General features: G+C 45.2%; 1 protein-coding gene across 1 annotated transcript in view; it reads left to right on the forward strand.

Annotated features, from left to right (window-relative positions):
• The first annotated feature begins 16,173 nt into the window (after nucleotides 1–16,173).
• LOC149366175 (pyrokinin-1 receptor-like) overlaps nucleotides 16,174–20,539 on the forward strand; it is a 347,477-nt gene continuing 343,111 nt past the window's right edge. The window contains exon 1 of the mRNA XM_089549336.1: nucleotides 16,174–17,029. Coding sequence (XP_089405462.1) covers nucleotides 16,174–17,029 — 856 coding nt within the window. The remainder of the gene's footprint in view (nucleotides 17,030–20,539) is intronic.

The raw sequence follows: 20,539 nt of genomic DNA on the forward strand, positions 1-20,539 counted from the left end.
TCTCAGCTCCGAGAGCACGCGAGTTCCACACTTCTTCGTCCTTTCGGCGCCGCCCGGGGACACCTGGCGGCATTATTCCCCCTCCCCCAAAAAAGAAAGCAAAAACGTGGGCGCACATTGAGTGAACGGGAGGAAGTAAGCACGTGAACGGTCACATGCCGCTCAACGGCTGCAGGTACAAATAAAAAGAACACGCGGAAGAGGCTACGTCCCTTACTGCGTACAGTAAGGCTTCATGCGCAGTACGTGCACGACCTCAGGCTGAGGTCGACGGCGCGAACTCGGTAGAGTGCCATCGGGGAGGACTTCATACGTCACATCCGTGATACGGCGCAACACTGTGTACGGTCCAAAGTAGCGGCTCAGGAGCTTCTCCGACAGGCCTGGGCGACTATAAGAAGTCTATAGGCTGCCTATACACCAACAGTTCTCACTGCTACCATGTCACGTTTAACGGACGGTCTACGTATCACGTACACGGTTGTCATCGTTTAACTGGTCTGTGCCTGAGTGACAGAATAAGAAGGCGGATTTCTTTTTGATAATAAGATAATGGCAGAGCAAAATCTGATATCCGTACTCAAAGACTAATACGGCTTGCGCCTCAAAGCCTATACCACGTAAGTTTACTCCTTTTCCTTATTTCTCACTCTCTCTCTGTCTCGCTGTGGGGCTATCTTGTCTGCCTTATTTATACTTGCCCGTAATCCTTATCTCTTGTCTTATCGTGTTCGAGCTTTCCCTTCTCAGCATACCTGCGTCAGTTATCGACCGTTATAAACGTTGCAGATGCCAGAACCTGCCAACTATTCACGGTCCCCGACAAGGACCCTGAGTCGGGCAAGAAGACCTGCCGTTCCCTGAGCGCATCCAATAAATCTAGATTACCCTTCGGCGCCAGCTCGCGCAATGCCAAAGAAAGGCACTGGATGCCAGAAAACTCAGATCGATTCACTACGCCGATCTATAGAGGCTAGAAAGAGGAAAAAAACAAGAAACGAGAGAAGTTCGAGAATCAGATCAACTTTTCTGCAGCGTCCTTGAATTCTCCAACCAAGCGCCCTCTTTCATGAAGTGCTGAAAACCACGTCCATTCTCCGGGGTAGGCGCGCGTTCTTCTCGCTTTATTGTGAAACGACAGGCAGAACAACATCAGAAAGAAAAGGACCATCACGACATAACTTCGTTACATAGGATTTAGTTGTCGTCTATTCTTGCTACAGATGTTTTACAAGGCCTCCAGGAAACTTATTTTTGATACGGTAATGAAACGCAGAAATTGCCGTGATTTACAAAAAAAAAATGACGAAAACAACCGGACTAAATGGCAACTTTTCACAGGATATAAAAGCAATCCACAGAAGGGTTCTCTTGAGTGTTTCTTTAAGTGGTGGGATAACCAGATATTGAGAAGCAAAACTGTGATTGCAGGCAGTTATCGCCTCGTGAGAACAGGGGAGTTCGGGCTGTTCAAGAGTTAGCTGAGGCAGTAGGCTGCTCACTTTTTTTTTGCAATCGACTGTGATTGAGACCACTGTATGCACTTGTTAACTCTAAAAAACCTGAATTTTTTTTATCGAAAGAAACTTTTCGTAAATTTTTTAACAGGACTACGCAACGCGTGTCTAGCATTCTTGAATAAAAATTTTGAAAATTGGGAAGCGTAATATACTGCCATATTATATAAAGAAGGTAATGGGCCGTTCTTTTGATAGGTAGCAAAATCTTTCTTTTAAAGATGTTTCCATTGATCTCATCGAACAGTTAAGACTGCCATGAAAAAGCAATGGGGAACGCTTTTGGCGGTAGCAAAAATATTATTAGAAAAACAAAAAAAAAAACTGCCATAAGGTGACCTGCGGATGTGTTGATTTTGGTAGTGAAAGCTTACATTATTTGACCACATTGCGTTCAGCAACGGTCTTCCGCTAAAAAATGCTTGTGTCCAGAAGTGTTGGGCATGTATCTTTACTGAAACAATTTTCAAATGCATTTATCTTCAGCCGTGAATAATTGGTGTAGCTTGTATGTTTTTTGTCATTGGCATTTTCTGAATTGTAAATCCGAAATTTTCGTCACTGAGTATAACCCGTAGGTAAGAAATTGTTTTTCGTATGCCAGTAACATAAATAAAGTACTGTCATCCAGGAAGAGCTAATATTGATTTATAAGAAAAAGTTTAGAATATACTATCCAAAAAATTTTACAGAACGCTTCTTACATGTTAGTCCTGCTGTGCTTAACAAGAAAAAATAAAAGGTTGGTTTAGGTTGGTTTATGGGGTTTAAGGTCCCAAAGCGACTAAGGCTATGAGAGACGCCGTAGTGGAGGGCTCCGGAAATTTCGACCACCTGGGGTTCTTCAACGTGCACTGGCATCGCACAGTACACGGGCCTCTAAAATTTCTCCTCCAAAGAAATTCTAGCCGCCGCGGCCGGGATCGAACCCGCGTCTTTCGGGTCAGCAGCCGAGCACCATAACCACTGAGCCACCGCGGTGGCTGATGATCAATTGCTCAGGATTAAAAGGTCATCAAACCATGAACAAAATTTCAATGCTAAAAACAAACCAGAAAAGAGTTTTGAAGTGTCGCCAGCATGTCAGAATTTTGCCACCTAAAGCAGCGGTGGCAAAAAGAAAAAAAATGCACAGGGTCACTAAGTGGGAAAAGACTACGCTATATGTGTGCGTTTCACTTGAAACTGCCTTCATCTCTTCTTCATGTATCGATGTTTTCTGATAGTACCGCACTACGTGGAAATAAGCAGCTGCCCATGTGGAAGCTTACCTTTGTTTTTTTTTTATCGAGCATCCCTGCCTACTTCTTCATAAGCATTCTGAATGCTACAGGGGCGATGGCTGAGATAGCAACTGGTGGAAGCTTTTTATTAATGCAGAGTTTTTTCTCTCCGCATCTTGCAGGAAAAGGAGGGGTTATGCTGGTATTAAATATTCAATTTAACATGGTGCTGAATTATAATTTGGAAAACGGAGCTAAATTAGTTTCGAAGTTAAGCTGACGCTATTCCGATGCAAGTGCAGTGCAAAGATTGCAGTGATAACATTACTACTGTGCATATTACAACCAGATTGTTCAGTGTGCTTGAGATATGAAACATATCTATGAAGTTTTTTGTTTCAAATTAAAACTATTAGCAATAACGCTAATGCGAAAACAAATTTGTACTACCTTGCTGCAGTAATGATCTCAGACACATAGGCAGTTAACGCCAGGAGTAGGAAACGCAATACATAGTATACGGGTTCTAACTAATACCTAATACCAGTCCGTCCAAGAGAAAAAAATGTGTGTGGTCTGTAGACTCATGCCACGTACCTGAAGCTACACACTGATACCGGTGGAATGGCAGGAGGCCGTAACATCCGCTCACTATCAAAGAGGAAATCCCTTTTCTAAAAAAATGGCAATAATAGGTGTCACCTAGACATTATCGTTTTCTAGAAACAACCGCCATCTTTACTCGTTGAGGGCAAGAAGCCGCTTAACCTCAGTCATCATCATCATCAGCCTGACTACGCCCACTTCAGGGCAAAGATCACTCCCATGTCTCTCCAATTAACCTTGTCCTTTGCCAGCTGTGGCTACCTTATCCCCGCAAGCTTCTTGATCTCATGCGCCCACCTAACTTTCTGCCGCCACGTTTGCCTTCTCTTGGAAGCCAATATATTACTGTTAAAGACCAGCGATTATCTTGCTTGCGATGGAAAGATAACCTCAGTCGCAGTTATAATCAGAAAAGGTAGGTATACTGTAATACACAGTTCCCTCCCACTGATCGCATTTTTCCTGTCCTGTGCACGCAGCGGCCATCACAGCAAGTAGTTCTGTAATCCACGATGTTGTCTTGTTCATCAATGTCATCTAAGTTCTCTGCGCCATCCATACCGCTTCCACAAAAGAAGATTAGAGTGGTCTTTGTCTTTCAGTTGTGCTTTGTTTGACGGATCTGCTCAGAACGGTTGCCAAAGCCACTGGAGCCAAGGAACGGAGGACGTCACCTGTCAGGGTGACCGTACTTGTTTTCAATAAAATTGACCAAGAAATATGATAGGTGCAACGTTAAGAGACGGGAAGTGGGCAGAGTGGGTGAGGGAACAAACGCGGGTTAATGACATCCTGGTTGAAATCAAGAGGAAGAAATGGGCTTGGGCAGGGCATGTAATGCGAAGGCAAGATAACCCCTGGTCCTTAAGGGTAACGGAGTGGATTCCAAGAGAAGGCAAGCGTAGCAGGGGGCGGCAGAAAGTTAGGTGGGCGGATGAGATTAAGAAGTTTGCGGGGATACGGCGTCCACATTTCACAAAGGACAGAGTTAGTTACAGCGACATGGGACAGGCCTTTGCCCTGCACTGGGCGTAGTCAGGCTGATGATGATGATGATCTTCCGTTTCTCTCCTTTGGCTGATTTGACCCGTCTGAAGATGACGATGCTGGCATGGTGGAGAAGAACCAAGTTTTTGACATCAAGAAGCTAGAAACTCAGTTGATAGCATACTTTTTTTTTAGATTTTACATTCATTACGTATACGAGCACATCTGGTCCTGCTGACGTAACTGCCGCGTCTCGATCCGCCAGCATCTCTCGTTTGTCTTTGTCTTTTTAGTTTATGAGCCCATTTTTTCATACATTGTGAGATTTCATTATAACAATCAATATATCCACAGATCTCCCGTCGGCAGGCTTACATTTCTTTTCTATGAACGATTTTGCTATCGTCAAAAGCGTTGCCCATTGGTTTACTATGACACTCTTTTAACTGCTCGATGCGAGCGATGGAAACACTATAAAAGAAAGATTTCGCTACATATCGGAAGAATGGACCATTACCTAAAATATTTTGTAACCAGTCTCGTACAGTTTTCGAATCTTCGACACTTATGTCGAAGAATGTTGGACGTACTTCAGACGGTGTGGGTCGAACTTTCCTGTTTGGGCTGCGCCTAGATCGGCAGCTCTTGCTCCTATGATCCTTTCGCTGGTCAATCGCTTGATGCCGCATCCGTGGAGAGTTGAAGGTGCGAAGGACGGTGGGCTCTCCGTGAGTGTGTGGTTGAATATCGTAAGCCATTGCTTTTTCGCGTAACGCAGAGTCGCAGTAAAATGAACGCGCATCGGACGGGTCGAAAGAAGTACAGCGGCGAAATGACGGGGGTCGTTCGGTGTTCCTCTAAATAGAATCTAAGATGAAAAGGTCAAGAGATGTTATGTTAAGGAGCTAATGAAATGACACCCACAGATGCCAACGACGTTTTTCCTCAGCAAGTGACGAGCCGAGCAATACCTAGCACCGAGAAATTTCTCTAAGAGCTTATACTTTCACGGTCTTTTCCTTTTAACGGCAAGTGATCAGACGTCTCCTGCTTTTTAGAGAAAGTGGTGAGGGTCCAGAGTGGTCCCGTAAGCTTAGATTTCAGGAATGAAGGAAAAACAGGTAAGATATTGATGAACCGTCTCTTACGAGTAGACGCGCTTTGTACTTCTCTACAATATAGCTATCTCAATGCGTAGGGGGCAGTCGTCAGGACCTTTACCATGATGGCCCACAACATGATTGTCGAGAGAGCATGTGGGGATTTGATATGATTATAATCACGCTCCCGAACACCGCGAAAGGAACAGCGGGGTAGAGCTCGGCGAGAAGCTTGAGATAGCTTGCCTTGTCGTCTTTGCAAACAGTCTTAGTTCCTGAGAAAAAAAAAAGAAAAATGCGCCATCATATTAAAGAGTACGGGCTGGAGAGAATGGCCAGACGTCTACTTCGGATGGCAAATAATAGCGCTGTGCTGTTATCACTAAAAATATAAAATAAATCAATAGCCACGCACGTCACAAAAGCATGACTCGAGGCACACCAAAATAAGAGCTTATTGCTGAAGAAGGAATCAAAAGTAAAAATACCATTTTAAACAGTTTTCCCGGTGGCGGAAGCTGGCGTTTGGCGAAGGGCAGCTTTAATTTGGGAAGTCTCCCATTATTCTGCACCCTCCCCCCCCCCCCCCCCCCCCAACCTCCTATTTTTCTTTTTTCTTTATTTATGGATTCGTCGACCTCTGCTGAACCTCCACTCCACCGAACAAGGCAGCTGCTCTCAGTTCTATAAATAGCTAAACGCGTGGCGTAAGTGTATCAAGTATGGAATCAAGTTAAACATAACCGGATTATAAATTGGACGCAAAGTAACTCCCAGCCAAAAGTGTTCTTCGTCAAGGTAACCGGCTTTCCAGAGGTAGCCGCCTTGACCGTTATATATACTTTCTCCTGAGTGGTATGATCAGTGGAGCGTCGGCGAGAAAAGTGGATAAAAATTAGGGTTAGCTGCTCGGAAAGGGTGTAGAGGGAAGAAGCTTTATCATGCCTTGAAGAAAGTGCGTCTCTTAGAGGCAAGAAAAATGATGACAGCTCGAAAGTGCAAGAGCCGCGAGCAGGTCTGACGTGGCTCCGCCGATTTATTTGTTTATATTAGTGCCGTGCGCAAAGAGCTGGAGGTTATTAACCCGCCCGGGCGAAGGCGTAGTGCATTTTGGAGACTCTTGATGCATTGGCTATATTTCTAAATTCAACCTCACACAAGAAGAGTCATCAGGGCTGTCAACCTTGAAGCCCGAGAGAACGGTGAATGAAATAAAACACTTGAACGAAAAGTAGAAAACGGAGGTAAACCAAGAAGGCCTAATTTATGAGGGATACCTTGCGCAGTCACATCACACGTGGCGCACGCAGCCCTTAGTATATTTTTTTTTAGTCGGTGAATAAACACTGGCGGTACATAGTTTTTTTTTGTGTTCGCATACGGGTGACTGGCTCGTAAGGTCGAGGCATCGAAATTAGGTGGAAACCACATTATGCGCATTAAAAATTAACGAAACCGCGCTCATGTCTGTGCAAAACTAGAGGAGATGAGTTTCGCATTATGAGGCATTCAAAAGCGCGTAAAACAAGACTAGCACAAAGCATTCACAGTCGTCACGAAGGTTAATCATTGCAGAGACTTATGACCGCCAGGTGCTTTTGCCTTGAGTTACCAGCTCATATCCTATTAAAGGGGCTCTGAAAGACCTTCTCACGAGAGCACATCACCCCGCTCAATCACCGCATTTTGTTCTCATGAACACCTGGGCGAAATAATTCCCATCTACACGCAGTAGTGAACCCACAACCACGCGCTAAAGTTGGTGAGCCCTTTCCAGCGACTTTTTCATGTTCGCACCCTCCTCTATCCCTCGCACATGCGTATACAAGTTGAGAGATGGTTATTGGTCAGATTATTTCAGACGTCAGGCAGCTACCATGGCCGCGGCCAATAAGTGACGTAGCTCGGCCGGGTCAGAAAGCTCCGCTCCCGGATGTGGGGCCGTCAGAGGAGCACCGACCTTTCAGCGCGCAAGAAGTGACGAGAAGAGAGGGAAAGCGCGAAGAGGCTGGAATTCAAATTTTGACTAAAGACAACTCTGCTTCTACGAAGCTGATAAAAAAAAATGGCAGTGGCTTAGCTCTGCTATGCCAGGATATACGCAGCGTGAGCAGTGACGTCACGTGGCTCTGCGCCGGCGGCAGCAGCGGCAGCGGCGAGGCGCGCCAGCTGTGCGCAGTGACGTCACTCGCGCATGCGCAGTATGGTCTACGGAGGGAGCACGCGAAACGACGAGACTGTGGCCAATGTAGCTCGCGCTACAAAACATTCTTGCTGAATGATATTCGTGAAGCGGCGTCTTTTAACATCCGAAGGATACCACACCTTTATTCAGAATCCCTTTCGAGCCCCTTTAGGTCCTAAATCACTGTTTCACTTCCCGCCGTCACAGCTGTGTTCCTCTTCGCTCGGTACGCAACAAGTTTATTTTGAAATAAAAAAAATCACCAGTTATCAGTTATCAGATACCTCTTTCATGCTGTAAGCAATACGCACGATGACAAACAGGTCGCTGTTTAAATAATAGGCTTCGTGAAAATGACCGTGAAGTGAAAAAGCGGAGAGCGATAGACGTCTTTCCGCCCACTACCGCATGCATGACTCTGTACCGCTGTTTAATGATGACGTTGTACTGAAAAGGCATACGAACCGGATGACACGTGATGTCACTGAGGCAGGGTAGATTGCACTATTGGGGTATGATTGTTTCAACAACTTTTCTATCTATCTGCTGTCCAAAGTGACGTGCTTCGGTGACGTATCCGTTAGTGATTTTCCAGCTTAGTTGGACTGACCAAATTAATTATATAGCATCATCTGCAAAATGAGAGTCACGCCTCTTGAGACGTAAACTGAAAGGAACACACAACACCTTTAGGATATTGGCATATACGCTACTCATTAGGCTCAGACTCAAATATTCATACACGGTCAGGGATCCAGTCCCCCCCCCCCCAAAAGCACTCATTTTGGAACCACACAATGTAAAGAGACGTACTTTAAATGTACGTAGCATGAAACGTACGTTTTATATACAATAAATTTCTAAATACTGACTTTACGTCTGATATAATTAAATGCAGTCCTGCTACATCGGACGCAAGATTTCTCAAGGAAGGTCAGAAACAGCGCAAAAGGACGAAGTTTCTTTAACTCCAGTCCTCGTCCTTATGCGCAGTTTATAACCTTCCTAGTAAGTGAGACAACTAGCCCGTAAGAACGTCCTACCAAAGCTAGATTTTTCGATCAATCTCTTCTCATTTACTGATAAATACAAACCTTGTAATCGCAGCAGAACATTACGCCAGGCCCTGTATAACTCGGAAAAACCATACACAAGCATAATCAGCCTTTGTCCTCCTACTTTACAAGGACTAAGCAATAAAAATATTCATACCTCCCGCGCACTACGACGGATTGGAATAGCTTACCTGAAGGGATGCTCGAAAATGAATATTCTGGAAATGCTTTTAAATAGACTGCGTGAATACCGTCTCGTTATGAAACGGTACGAGACGGTGTAACGTTAAGAGATCGGAAGCGGGCGCAGTGGGTGAGAGAACAAATGCGGGTTAGGTGCATCCTAGTCCAAATCCAGAGGAAAATCAAGAGAAAGAAGAGAAAGAGAACAGAAGAGAGGCGAATCAAGAGAAGGCAATCGTAGCAGGGGGCAGCAGAAAGTTAGGTGGGTGGATGAGATTAGAGAGATATAGCATATCGTTACCGTGTTTACGTTACCGTTTACCGGGCTCGGTTACCGTTTACCGGGCTCGGCTGGCGACATCTGCGCATGCGCGCCCATTACCGGGCCGGTAACACTTTACGGAAACTCTTTAGCGTTGCGGAGAGAGTTAGCGTTCGCTTGTAAACAAACATGGCGGCGCCCTGCTCGCCCGCTTCGGAATAAATGCATGTCACCGCTGGATTCTTTGATGGGACAGCTCACTCAAATGGTAGCGGTTCGCTTTTATTTCGCATACTCTCACCCATACGTCGAGGTTTAAGTGACAACTAGCCCATGTTGTTGAGAAAATTCTGTGATTTTCGAGCACTTAAGCCTAACTATCCGCGTCGCAAATTTTCCTTCCTCCAAGCGCGTAGCCAAGGAAGCAACAACACTGTAGCTTTTGTGCCAGCTTTAACATTTTTCTCTCTATTTTCATAGTTTTCTTCGTGGAAAAACAAAAGCATTCTGGTAATGCTTGTCATATTCACCACTAAATTCAGAAAAAAAAAAGTTTCTCCAGTCCAGAGTTCAAGTGCTTTGACTTACTGTCACCAGATGGCGCCACTATGTTTACATCCAAGTCGTGCATCGAAACATCCAAAGAAGCGACGCTGCGCGCGGCAAACAGAAGGTGTTGTAGCTGCGTCCTTTACAGCATTCTCAACGCAGTAAGCGCAGCGTACACAAGCTTAGTGCGTTCTGTGTAGTAAACTTGTCTACTGGTCAGGGTACTTTTGAAGCCACTGAGCCGGCCGTTAGCAGAAAAGTAGTGAGCACGTCTTTATACACAGAGAAAAAGATGATTAAAGAGCATGTATCACCTCACTGCAAAGCAAATGCTTTCAATGCATGCGTATTTCTTTTTGTAATTAATGCTAGGGCATCTACCATCATCATCATTCGTTTTCGCCTTACAGTAACTTGTTACGGGAGAAATCGGAGAGACGGTATGCTAAAACGTCTTCTAGCGTGCGCAGCGCTAACCGAAAACTCCGGCGTCCGGTAACACGGTAAACGGTAACGTAAACACGGTAACGATATGCTATAAATCTCTATTAAGAAGTTTGCGGGAATACGGTGGCCGCAACTGGCGAGGGACAGGGTTATTTGGAGAGACATGGGAGGAGGCCTCTGCCCTGCAGTGGGCGTAGCCAGGCTGATAATGATGATGATGATAATGTAAATACCGTGCTTCTATTTGATATTTCTGATAATGAGCGTAAATAGCGTTTTGTAATGTAACCATTGTATTTTATTAAATTGAATATTTTCTTGTGTTACGAATACTGATTCTTTCTAGTTGCCCACCCTGCCTGGAGCATATAAGATTTGCAATATTGTGTAAATAAATGACTAGAAGATTCGGACTGCTGGTGATAGGGCTTGTATAAGAATAAAAAAAAAAAGTTGCTGAATATCAGCACTGTTCCCGTTTGCGCAGTTTTTCGGTCCTCGTCCACTGGCTATGTTTTTTATGCTCCGGTAATTAGGTGTGCACATTACATAAAATTTAGGGTTGCAAGTTGGGGGAAAATATTTTTGGCCCACTTTGTGCTCAAATGAAAATAACTGATTTCTAATAATTGTAATAGTTATAATAGATATATTAATAATAACTAAATAAAATTTTTAATCTCAGAAGTTGAATAAAGGAAACCAGTGTCTGCGGTGTCCTTGCGTTTTTGTGTGCTCTTGAAAGATCAGACCGCCGACTAGCCCACCGGCAAGACTACCAACTAGCCCATCTATGTACGCTTAGTGAAAATTTTCGTTTCCCATCCCGAGTCTCTGCATTCACATAACCAAAGCAGCCCAGCCTGGAGCCAATGAAGTAAGTTTTAACAGCCCTTCTTGTAAAGCACAAAAAGATAAAATTGCACAGAAAAAAAAGCACGCACATGACTATCTTTCTTTCATTTTTAACAATTTTAATATCTTATTTTCTTGCTGGGAATAAAACAGCGCTGCGACGAGGGACAAAGAAAGAAGAAGCTTCTTTCTTCTTCATCTTCTGTTTTCTTTGTCTTTCGTCGCAGTGTTTTTTTTCCCCAGCAATGTGTGTACCAACTAGCCCAACTCTACGTTTTATCTTAGTTTCTTGCTTTCTGCCAAGAAACCCAGCTCGCAGCTCAGCTCAGGGTGAAGCCACCATGACTCTAGAAAAAAACTTGACAGTGTGCTAGTTGGTGTGGCTGCATAATTTTTTTTTTAAGCGCCACACAGATGGAACTTGCAACCGACATGAACAAGGCTTGCGGCAGCCCTGTGGGTATGTCTTTCCCGAATTCGTTCGTGTGACGCGTCATAAGTCGTGACAGCTATGAAGTTTATAACGATGTATATGCGGTACATATCATGCGGTGTTTAGTTTCCGATTACGCAAGTTATATCTCTACTGCATGGGTGTCGATCATTGGTACGCCAGTTTGAAAAATGTAACCTATACCACTGATTCTGACCTGTGCTTACTCTCCGTGTCCGCTTTTTATGGCGAAAGCCTTTAAAGGGGCTGCGAAACACTGCCTGGGGGAATACCGGCTATACTTCAGGTGGGTTCTTTATGTCCCACAGATGCTGACTTAAAAAGAATTACAGGAATCGATGCACAGGAACGGGAGTTATTCAGTGGAGAAATTTGAAAATACAAGCAAACAAAACGCTGCCCTCAACTCGATTTTGGCGGGGCTTCCCACTCCTATTTCGCTCTCCCAATGACGGTACGTGGCGCAACCAATCAAAACAGCCAGCCAGAGCACGTCGCGGAAGTTTGTACTCCATGGTTGCCTGCTCTCTGTGAGACTGGCAGCGTTGTTTCCATGCCAGAGCGCCCCTGGTGGTGTATTTTTATTTTACTTGCCTTGCAGGGCTTTTATCTAAGACAAACAAATTGTCTTTGTTGATATAATATAAAACGCAGACAGGTGACAAAATGTTTCTCTATTTATTCACACAATTTGCAGTATATTTACTGTTTGTCCGGTCATCAAGCTCGCGCCAGGTGATGTCATATCCGCTGCTAAAAACCCGACACCATCAGAGCCATGAAGTTGTTTTTGGGGGGACATTAAAATATTAAAAAACGGAATATACGCGGTGTTACCGACGCTAATAGCACCATTATAACTCACTGTATGCAATCAACAGGCAAAACAGTTAACTAAAATTGTGTCTCTGGGCCCCTTTAATGCCTCATCGTTGTCGACAGAAGGTTGTCAGCAGAGGTGTCAGGTTTTTTGGTTGGTCGAAATGATTATGACGTCAGAGTGCGCGGATTCGAAGTAATAAGGTCACCCACGGATGCCTGACGCCCCCTTTTGGAGCACACGACAATTATTAAAATAGTTGTAGTCCGCTCCGACAGGGGGCGTAAGGCGCCCGTGGCTGACCACATTACATACCTCATTACTGCGAACAGAGCCATGGATACAACCGAACTCGTCGAAGCAGAGAGAAAGAGTCGTGCTAATGAAGCGGTCAAAGCCGGCAGTCAAAGTGTCTAGTTGTAATGTGTAGTCAAAGTGTGTTGTCAAATAAAGCACCAGTGCAGCACAAACAGTCCCGCAGTCTATGCCAAACAGTGCGCCAGGAAAGGCTTTCGCCTTGCAGCACTTTAGAGAGCCAAAGTGCACCCTGAATTTTTTTTTTACAGCAAAGTAGCACCTTGTAGCAGTTTAAGCTTTAACATGCACCTCTAACGTGCAAACACAGCCGCGTAGAAAACGGCGAGAGCATGAACTACAAAAACTTCACTGTCTTTCATTTCTACCCTCGCCGTTGCCTCTAACTTTTTATCTGTTTCAAATAATGATCCAATTAGAACTACTTCGCGCAATGCTTGAGTATGTTCCCGTTGCATTTAAAACATCATTAAAGAACGGCTCTTTCCAATCTAAGGTCAAGTTGAATTTCTGCGACAGAATTTGAAGATGCGATGGCACAAAAGGTTCGTGAAGTTTTCCGGTGAAGCCATGACGTCGTTGTAGTCGAACGACACCTTCACATTTTCCACGGCGCTTAGGCCTTACTGTGTGCTTCGGGCAGCCCGAAAAACCTGGCTTGAAAACTACGGATGTGTCATTCAAGTGACGCCAGTTAAGTGAAGAAGTCAAAAAGTGAAGCACGCAGACCTCACACTCTGTATATAGAGGGCATTCCTTGAAAATGACGTAGTCTGGTGGCTTGAAAGAATGATACAAAGGTTAACAACATTTCCTCCCGGCCCAGCTGGACTTGGTGTAAGGCAAGCCTCACACCATGATTTTTACAGACAAGCGCACGCTCACCGTCATCAGCATAATTATTTGAGATTACTATCAATGCAGGAGGTAGGCCTCATCCGCTGATCTCCTATAAGTAGTCGACGTGGCTACCAGCAAGTCTCCTTTGATTATATGTTCTCCGCACCAGACCCCTCTCGCAAGTCAATACCTTCTTAATTTCTACCAAGAGTTCATTTTCTTATCTGCACATACACACGCACACAAAATCACAAATATTTCAAAGGTCCACGAAAGTTTGCGGGACTGAAGTTTGAATAAACAGTCTATAGTACACAAAGCAACACAGAAAAACATCCAAACTAGCAACTCCAGCACACTGCACCCTCTCTCGGAATAAAGCAATAAAAGCGGCGACTGTATCGCACTCCTAATCGCCTACTGTATGACCACACAAGGCGAATTCTCGCTAGCATGCGCTCATATTGCTTCGAAAGTATAACACATAATTTGGGTATTAAGTGCAAACTAGATTTTCCGTTGTGCCATATAAAGGCCACCACAGATAGCGCAGTGAGTTCCACAAATCTGAAGGTTATAAGCATTAAAGCCTAAAAGTAAATGCAACTTGCATTTAAGTGGGGGTACAAGATAGGGTAATTAATTGTGACAGGGTGATTAAAGATATATAAAGAAAAAAAAAAGCCGAGCATGGCGACATCTGCCACAGCCCCGTTTTAAAGGGAACGCTTCTAACATCCGTCCATCGACTCAAGCATACAGCCGTAGCTATAGCAATAGAGGTTCGACACAGGAAAATTTCACTACCAGGACTACCACAATTTGCGGCAAATAAATAACTAATTTGCTTCTCATCACATACAGCATTCTCAGACCAATTTTAAGGTACTGTTATGGAAATACTGATAGCAATAGCTTATCCTTCCGATGTGTACCAAAATCTTATTTTTAATGTTGACCCATGGCTTAAGACAGTCATAGAAAACCACCGCGGAATGCTTTTGACGATTTCAAGGAAGTTACAAGCAAAAAACTCAAGCCTGCCGCCGGGAAATCTGCGGTTATTATTGATCGTTATAGCGAAATCTTACAATACAAGAAGAAAATTATTTCATGAAGTCCTTAAAGTTCAAAAATATTTCTTCCAGAATTGTTGGGTACCGAGACACGAATGTTTTGTATTTGCTGCGTGATATCCGAGAAACATTTTTAAAAGCAGAAGAGCTCAGCCGTGGGCTTGAGTCTCACGACGCAGCCGGCCACGTAAGCTTTAAGGACATCGCTTAAATCCAATTTGCTTTATATTAAGTCTGCTAAATAAGCGAGTTGAGTTTCAAGCCCCCCCCCCCCCCTAAACTGATGGACGTCGTTAAGCTCCCAGCCACGTGGGGAAAACGTCAGATAAAATCTCGTTCGCGTCAACGTCACGCAGATATAAAATTTTGGACGGATTATATGATAGGCTAGGCTCACATTGGGTCTGGACATTTATATAATACCGCGCGAGTAAATGTGGATTAATTTATTTCGGTTTGGATCTAAGAACACGTCAAACAAGATTAGCATTCAGAAGCACAAGCCCCATGGAAAAGCCGGTTACCAGCACTTGAATGGGCTTAGTTTCGTGTTTTTATTCGTAGATCGCCGGACTTTAGAAAGGTTTGGTTAGTGTTTGATGTTTGACGCCACACTTTCAAGAACGAGATTTATTGGAAGGGAGTAAAGGACGTTTATTTGAATACAATGGCAGTTCCGCGTCCTACGCAGTCCCATATGTTCAAACGTCTGCAAGTTTAGCGCAACATCCTGGTCCTATGCACAGGACAACCGGCACTGCTACTCTTGCAACGTGGTGCTGTGGAGTTGACATTGAAGGATGCCCTCTGCATACCAAAAATTCCCGCGGAGCACAGCGTTGTTTCTTGCTTATGCTTAAAGATGTACACGTGAAGCAAGCCACGCTTCCTCTTCGCTATCAAACTTTCATAACCCAGGAACGGAGTCACTGAGGTGGAGCGTGATACCGTTGAATGACCGCGTGGCAAACGTCGAAACGTCAAACCCGGGTAAAGACTGCGGATAGGAATGAAACATGTCCCACGTTTTCTCCGCAAACCTGCGCGTGACGGCGCCCACAAAGAGAACCAAGCAAGCGCATTCCGAAGCGTCAGAATTTCCGGCCGTTCTACTGACCTTTACCAAGGCCATGCGGTGGAAGCCCAAACGGAGAAACAAAAAGCGAAGCAGCACCAAATTCCCTGCCGCTGTATGGCGAGACAACGGCGCGTTGGGGATAGCTCTTCCCTTTTTGCCACGTCGTCGTCCTGCACGCCGTTCCCTCTGTCCCCACAGACTTCTGGAGGAGGAGGAGAGGCAGAGAAGGAAGCGTGCGACGTGAGGGAAGGGGGAGCGAGAGAGAGCTCCTCCGCATCCTCTCTTTCGATTGGTTGTCCCGGGGCGGGAGCCGCGATCTCTCCCCCTCCCGTATTCCCCTTTCTTCCCGCGAGCAGCCGCGGCGGCCCCACGGGTTTGAAATCGGGACCAAAACTCCTCCGTCAGCTTCCCGGCCCGGACGCTTTTTCCCCCGCTCTCGGTCGGCGCTCGCCCCGTCGTCCGCTATGGCGTGCTGACAGCAAATGGAGAGAGGGAAAGGGAGATAGAGAGAGCGTGAACTGCGGAGGGAGAGAGAGAAGAAGAGGCATTTGGCTGTGCTGGTTTTCGCGCCGTGACCAAAGCTGTCGTCCTGGGTCACCACCAAGGCACGGTCACGGAACTATGGCTTACGACTTGGACAGCTCCGAGGCGATTGCCGAGTGGTCTTCGAGGAACTGGACCACGGCCGGCGGAGACAACAGTTCGCCGTTGTACCTCGCGGACGGCTCCGAGGAAGAGGAACCGCTCACGACCGTGGTGGCCATGACGGTGGTGTACGCCGTCATCCTTGTCACCGGAGTGACAGGCAACGTCTGCACGTGTATTGTGATTGCGCGTAACCGTTACATGCACACCGCTACCAACTTTTACCTCTTCAGTCTGTCCGTGTCGGACCTGCTGTTACTTTTGCTGGGACTCCCACAGGAGATGTACCAGCTGTGGCGAAAGTACCCGTACGCCTTCGGTGAGGCCTTCTGCGTGCTTCGAGGCCTGACGTCTGAGATGTCCACAAACGCGTCCATACTGACCATCACGGCGTTCACTGTCGAGCGCTACGTGGCCATCTGCCACCCGCTGAGGGCGCACACCATGTCTCAGCTGCCGCGGGCCATACGCTCGATCGTGGGCATCTGGATCGTGGCCGGCGCGTTTGCCATACCGCTGGCGCTCCAGTTCGGTATCGTGTACCAACGCAGCGCCGACGGCTCTGGGGTCCTGCCGGAGACGGCGGCCTGCATGCTCAAGCGGCCCGTGGAGCACGCGTTCACCGTGTCCACGGTGCTCTTCTTTGTGCTGCCCATCAGTTTGATATCGGTGCTGTACATCCTGATTGGGCTCCAGCTGCGCCGGTCCACAGCGGCCACGCGTCGTGATTGCTCGCCGGATATGAACGGAAAGAGCCATAGGAGTACGCAGCCTATGCGAACCCCCAGACAGTCTGGAGGAGGATCCAAGCGGGCGGTAGTCAAGATGCTCGGTAGGTGGTGTCCGCTTACTGCATCCCTCCCCTATTGTGAGTGCCTTGTGATTGACTGATTCTTGTGTGATCGCTGCAGTTGTGGAAGGCAAGCTTTACCCTTACCCTTAGTGCATGAAGTGATCAACTTTCACTGTGGGGATTGTTGTTTTCATGCATTTTCTTCCAAATTAGTTTTCTTTTGAGTTAGTGCAAATAAACACAAAGAGAAAAGTGCACGATTACAGGCGTTTCTGCGGTTAGAGCGTGGATGGCTGAATGGTTACGCCAAAAAAAAACAGCCCAGTTGAATTATAAAGAAGGAAAGCGAACATTTGGTTTAGGCTAGCATATATAAATTAATCTAGATTTTTCACCCCTGAGTCTACTTTTGCGAACTGCAGAGACCTGTTTGTAGCAACTAGCCCGACTTTGTTGCTCGCTGTCTTATGCAGATTGCGAATCTTTGTTGCCTTTGCAATGTTTCAGTCCATATTAGTTTCGGCTTTGGCGACGACACTTACCAAGAATCCTTTTAATATAGGATTCGCTGACGTCTCGTGAGTACAGGGACTGTAATATATTTTTGCAAGTGAAATCGTGGACACGTGTTTTGTTAAATTTTCATTGTTTACTAGGTGGCTCATTCGTTTTCAAACAGAGGGAGCATCAAAGCTGCCAGCTTTAATTTTGCACATCTGTGCGCTTTTTGCGGGCTCTGGTCAACGGAATGTCTGGATGAGGAATTTAAAGTGTAATAATGTTTTAATACTATGCATGAAACTTAGTCCCAGCCCCACCCTCACGACCGGAGTCTTCTTTTTCAGAACAGACGGACATGAATTTGTTTGTCGTGCATGCTGCGACCAACTGAGTGTCTTTGCGATTTTTCTTGAATTGTTTGCCCTGGCACTACATCCTTATAAAGCAGCACTGGATGTGTTCACAGCATTCTTCACTGCAAAAGATGTTCCACATAATGTAGGCAGTGTGGTTATTATTGGTTTTTAAAAGTGCGATATTTATAGTCAATCCGTTCGTCCACAGTGATGTGCACTGTTGTTTAATTACCTGATAACTGAACATCGCAAGTTCAGCATTGTTCTGATTTTGGATTTCGCACATTCAAGAGGTGAGTGTGTTTCTGTTTTTTTTTTCGGTTCCATTTGTGGCTTAAGCCTGCAATACTTTCCATGTGATGAAACTGCGGATAATTTCTTGTGACAGTTATTGTGTAGGCTTCGCGTAAAGAAGCTTATACTGTCAAGACTCATCACAGAATAGAGGCCCATATTAAACGTTGATGGTGCGCAAATTTTTCGAGTAGAAAAAGTGTTCTGTAAAAGTGTAATCGGCGTTTCTGTCAACATCCTTTTCAACGTTTCCGTTACGGCGAGTCTCAAGAGCTTTGCATGTTGTATGCAACGACTTACTCGTCTAAAATCTAGAAAACGCGGAGTAGGAAGTACAGAGTCGACATTACGCTTATGAAAAAAAAAATGATAAGCAAGCTCTGACAAATTGCATGCAGTTTTTTTCGACTTTGCAGCCGTGGGGGGATTACCAAGTTAGGGATTAACTTAATCCTCGGAATTAACTCGTAATCTTCAACGTCATGCGCTCGGCGATGCATGATGAGGGCTGTTGCCGTGGTGAGCGCACGTACCCCTGCAGGAAGTCGCTCCCAGTGGCTGAGAAAAGATCGAATGCCGGCGGTTCTCGAAAATGGCGCCTGCTTTTTGCTATGGCGTCAATACGATTGAGAAAAAAAAAAGTGGCAATGTGACAGTTTCAAGCGAATGTGTAGTTGGCGATGTTTTCAGGGCGTTCCAAAATCGGAGCGTTAAGAAAATGAATGAAACAGTGGATATTTTCCGCTGCTACTGTCGGTAATCGACCATAGAAGGTTCACTCTTTACGAGAAGCAAATAGGGCTACCAGTCGCTCCAAACAAACTAAGAAAAAAAGAATGCTATAACTGAATTTGCGTTCTGCGGATAATTGCATACTACATATAAAGCGCGGCTTTGTGTACTACGTTTGTGCATGTGAGTGCTTTAATATCTTTGGATATAACCATTCTTGTTTTGCTCTTTTGTGTTCTGCAAAACCGCATGATTTCAATTGTATCCTAAGCATGACGAAATATCCCAGCTGAAGAAGTACAGGATTCTTGATATCGGTTTTAATTGTGAGGAAACTGCGAGGTATTGTAAGCTACTCTTGTGGAAATGATGAAGTAATGGCACATTCTTCGATGCATATTTGAGCCTTCCTTTCAAAATTGGGAGCAAATTATATCTTATGCATGACGAAATATGCCGGCGGAGCAAGTCAAAGATTTTTGTTCTAATTGTGAGGAAACTGCGAAATAGTGCAAGGTACTCTTGTGGAAATGTTTAAGTGTAACGGTCTATTCTTCCTATGCGTATTCAAGCCTTTTTTTTAATGTTTTTCCATCGCTCGAATCGATAAGTTAAGACTTTCATAGACAACCAACGGGGAAAGTTTTGGTCGATAGCAAGAACATAAAGAGCGAAATAATGCAAGCCAGTCGAGGGGAGGTCTCCAGATATATTGATTGTTACAGTGAAAGCTTGCTAGATATGAAAAAAATTGCGTTCATATACTATTTCCTGCTGAAAATTGCGCTTTTCCATAATTTCTGTGTAAGTTCGTAAAATGTGCATGACAAATATTGATTATCGCCCGTGAATGTTCGGTTAACGGCAAGGAGAGTACTTATCCTCGAATTGTCGGGAAGTATTTTCTGCAAAATCAACTTAGGTAGAAGCTGCGTTAACAGCAAACGATGCCTAACACCACATTGAATTGAATCGTTGCATTCAAATAAATAAAAATAAATGAATAAGTAACTTAATTAGCACACAATAAAGGCAAGTAAAGTGAGTCACAAAACTTAATACAATCGAAGTGGGCTTTTTCATATAAAGGATCCAGTTAAACAATTTACATTGTATAATACTTTTAGAAAGTTCGTTTGTGGCTTTAGGAAGAGTACATTATCCACAAAACTTTTTAATCAGGCTTCTTTTTTAGTGCGGTGAGTGGGTGGTAAGACCGCAGTTGGCGCTTGCCTTACTTATCGGTGTTTTTTTTTTAGAACGAAGAAATCAGAAAGAAAGATCATGGCAGCCAATATGCGCGATGAATAAACATTACTCAAATATTCCACGGTGGCTGGCTCGCCATGACCACTCACGATGCATCATAGTTTCTCCAACGTCATCCACTGTCGACGGAAAGGAAGATAAGTGGCCCAGACCGATCACGCATGGGTTTGGTTCGGAGTCCCTCCTCTCGGTAGAGTACAGTGAACTGAGAAAGCGCTTTCGGAGCGACAGACCCACACAGGGGGCCGTTATGCAGCTCGCATCCGAGCAGACACGGGGCCGCGTTACGACACGGGCTATAGACAAACAAAACGGCGGGCTCGTCCGGCGAAATATGCCCCGATATGACGTAACCTGCTCGCTGCTCCGCACGTCGTGGGGGACGCGTTCACGCTTA

This window comes from Amblyomma mixtum, chromosome 1 (genome assembly GCF_055824585.1).
Source record: "Amblyomma mixtum isolate Tamu chromosome 1, ASM5582458v1, whole genome shotgun sequence".
Lineage (NCBI taxonomy): Eukaryota > Metazoa > Arthropoda > Arachnida > Ixodida > Ixodidae > Amblyomma > Amblyomma mixtum.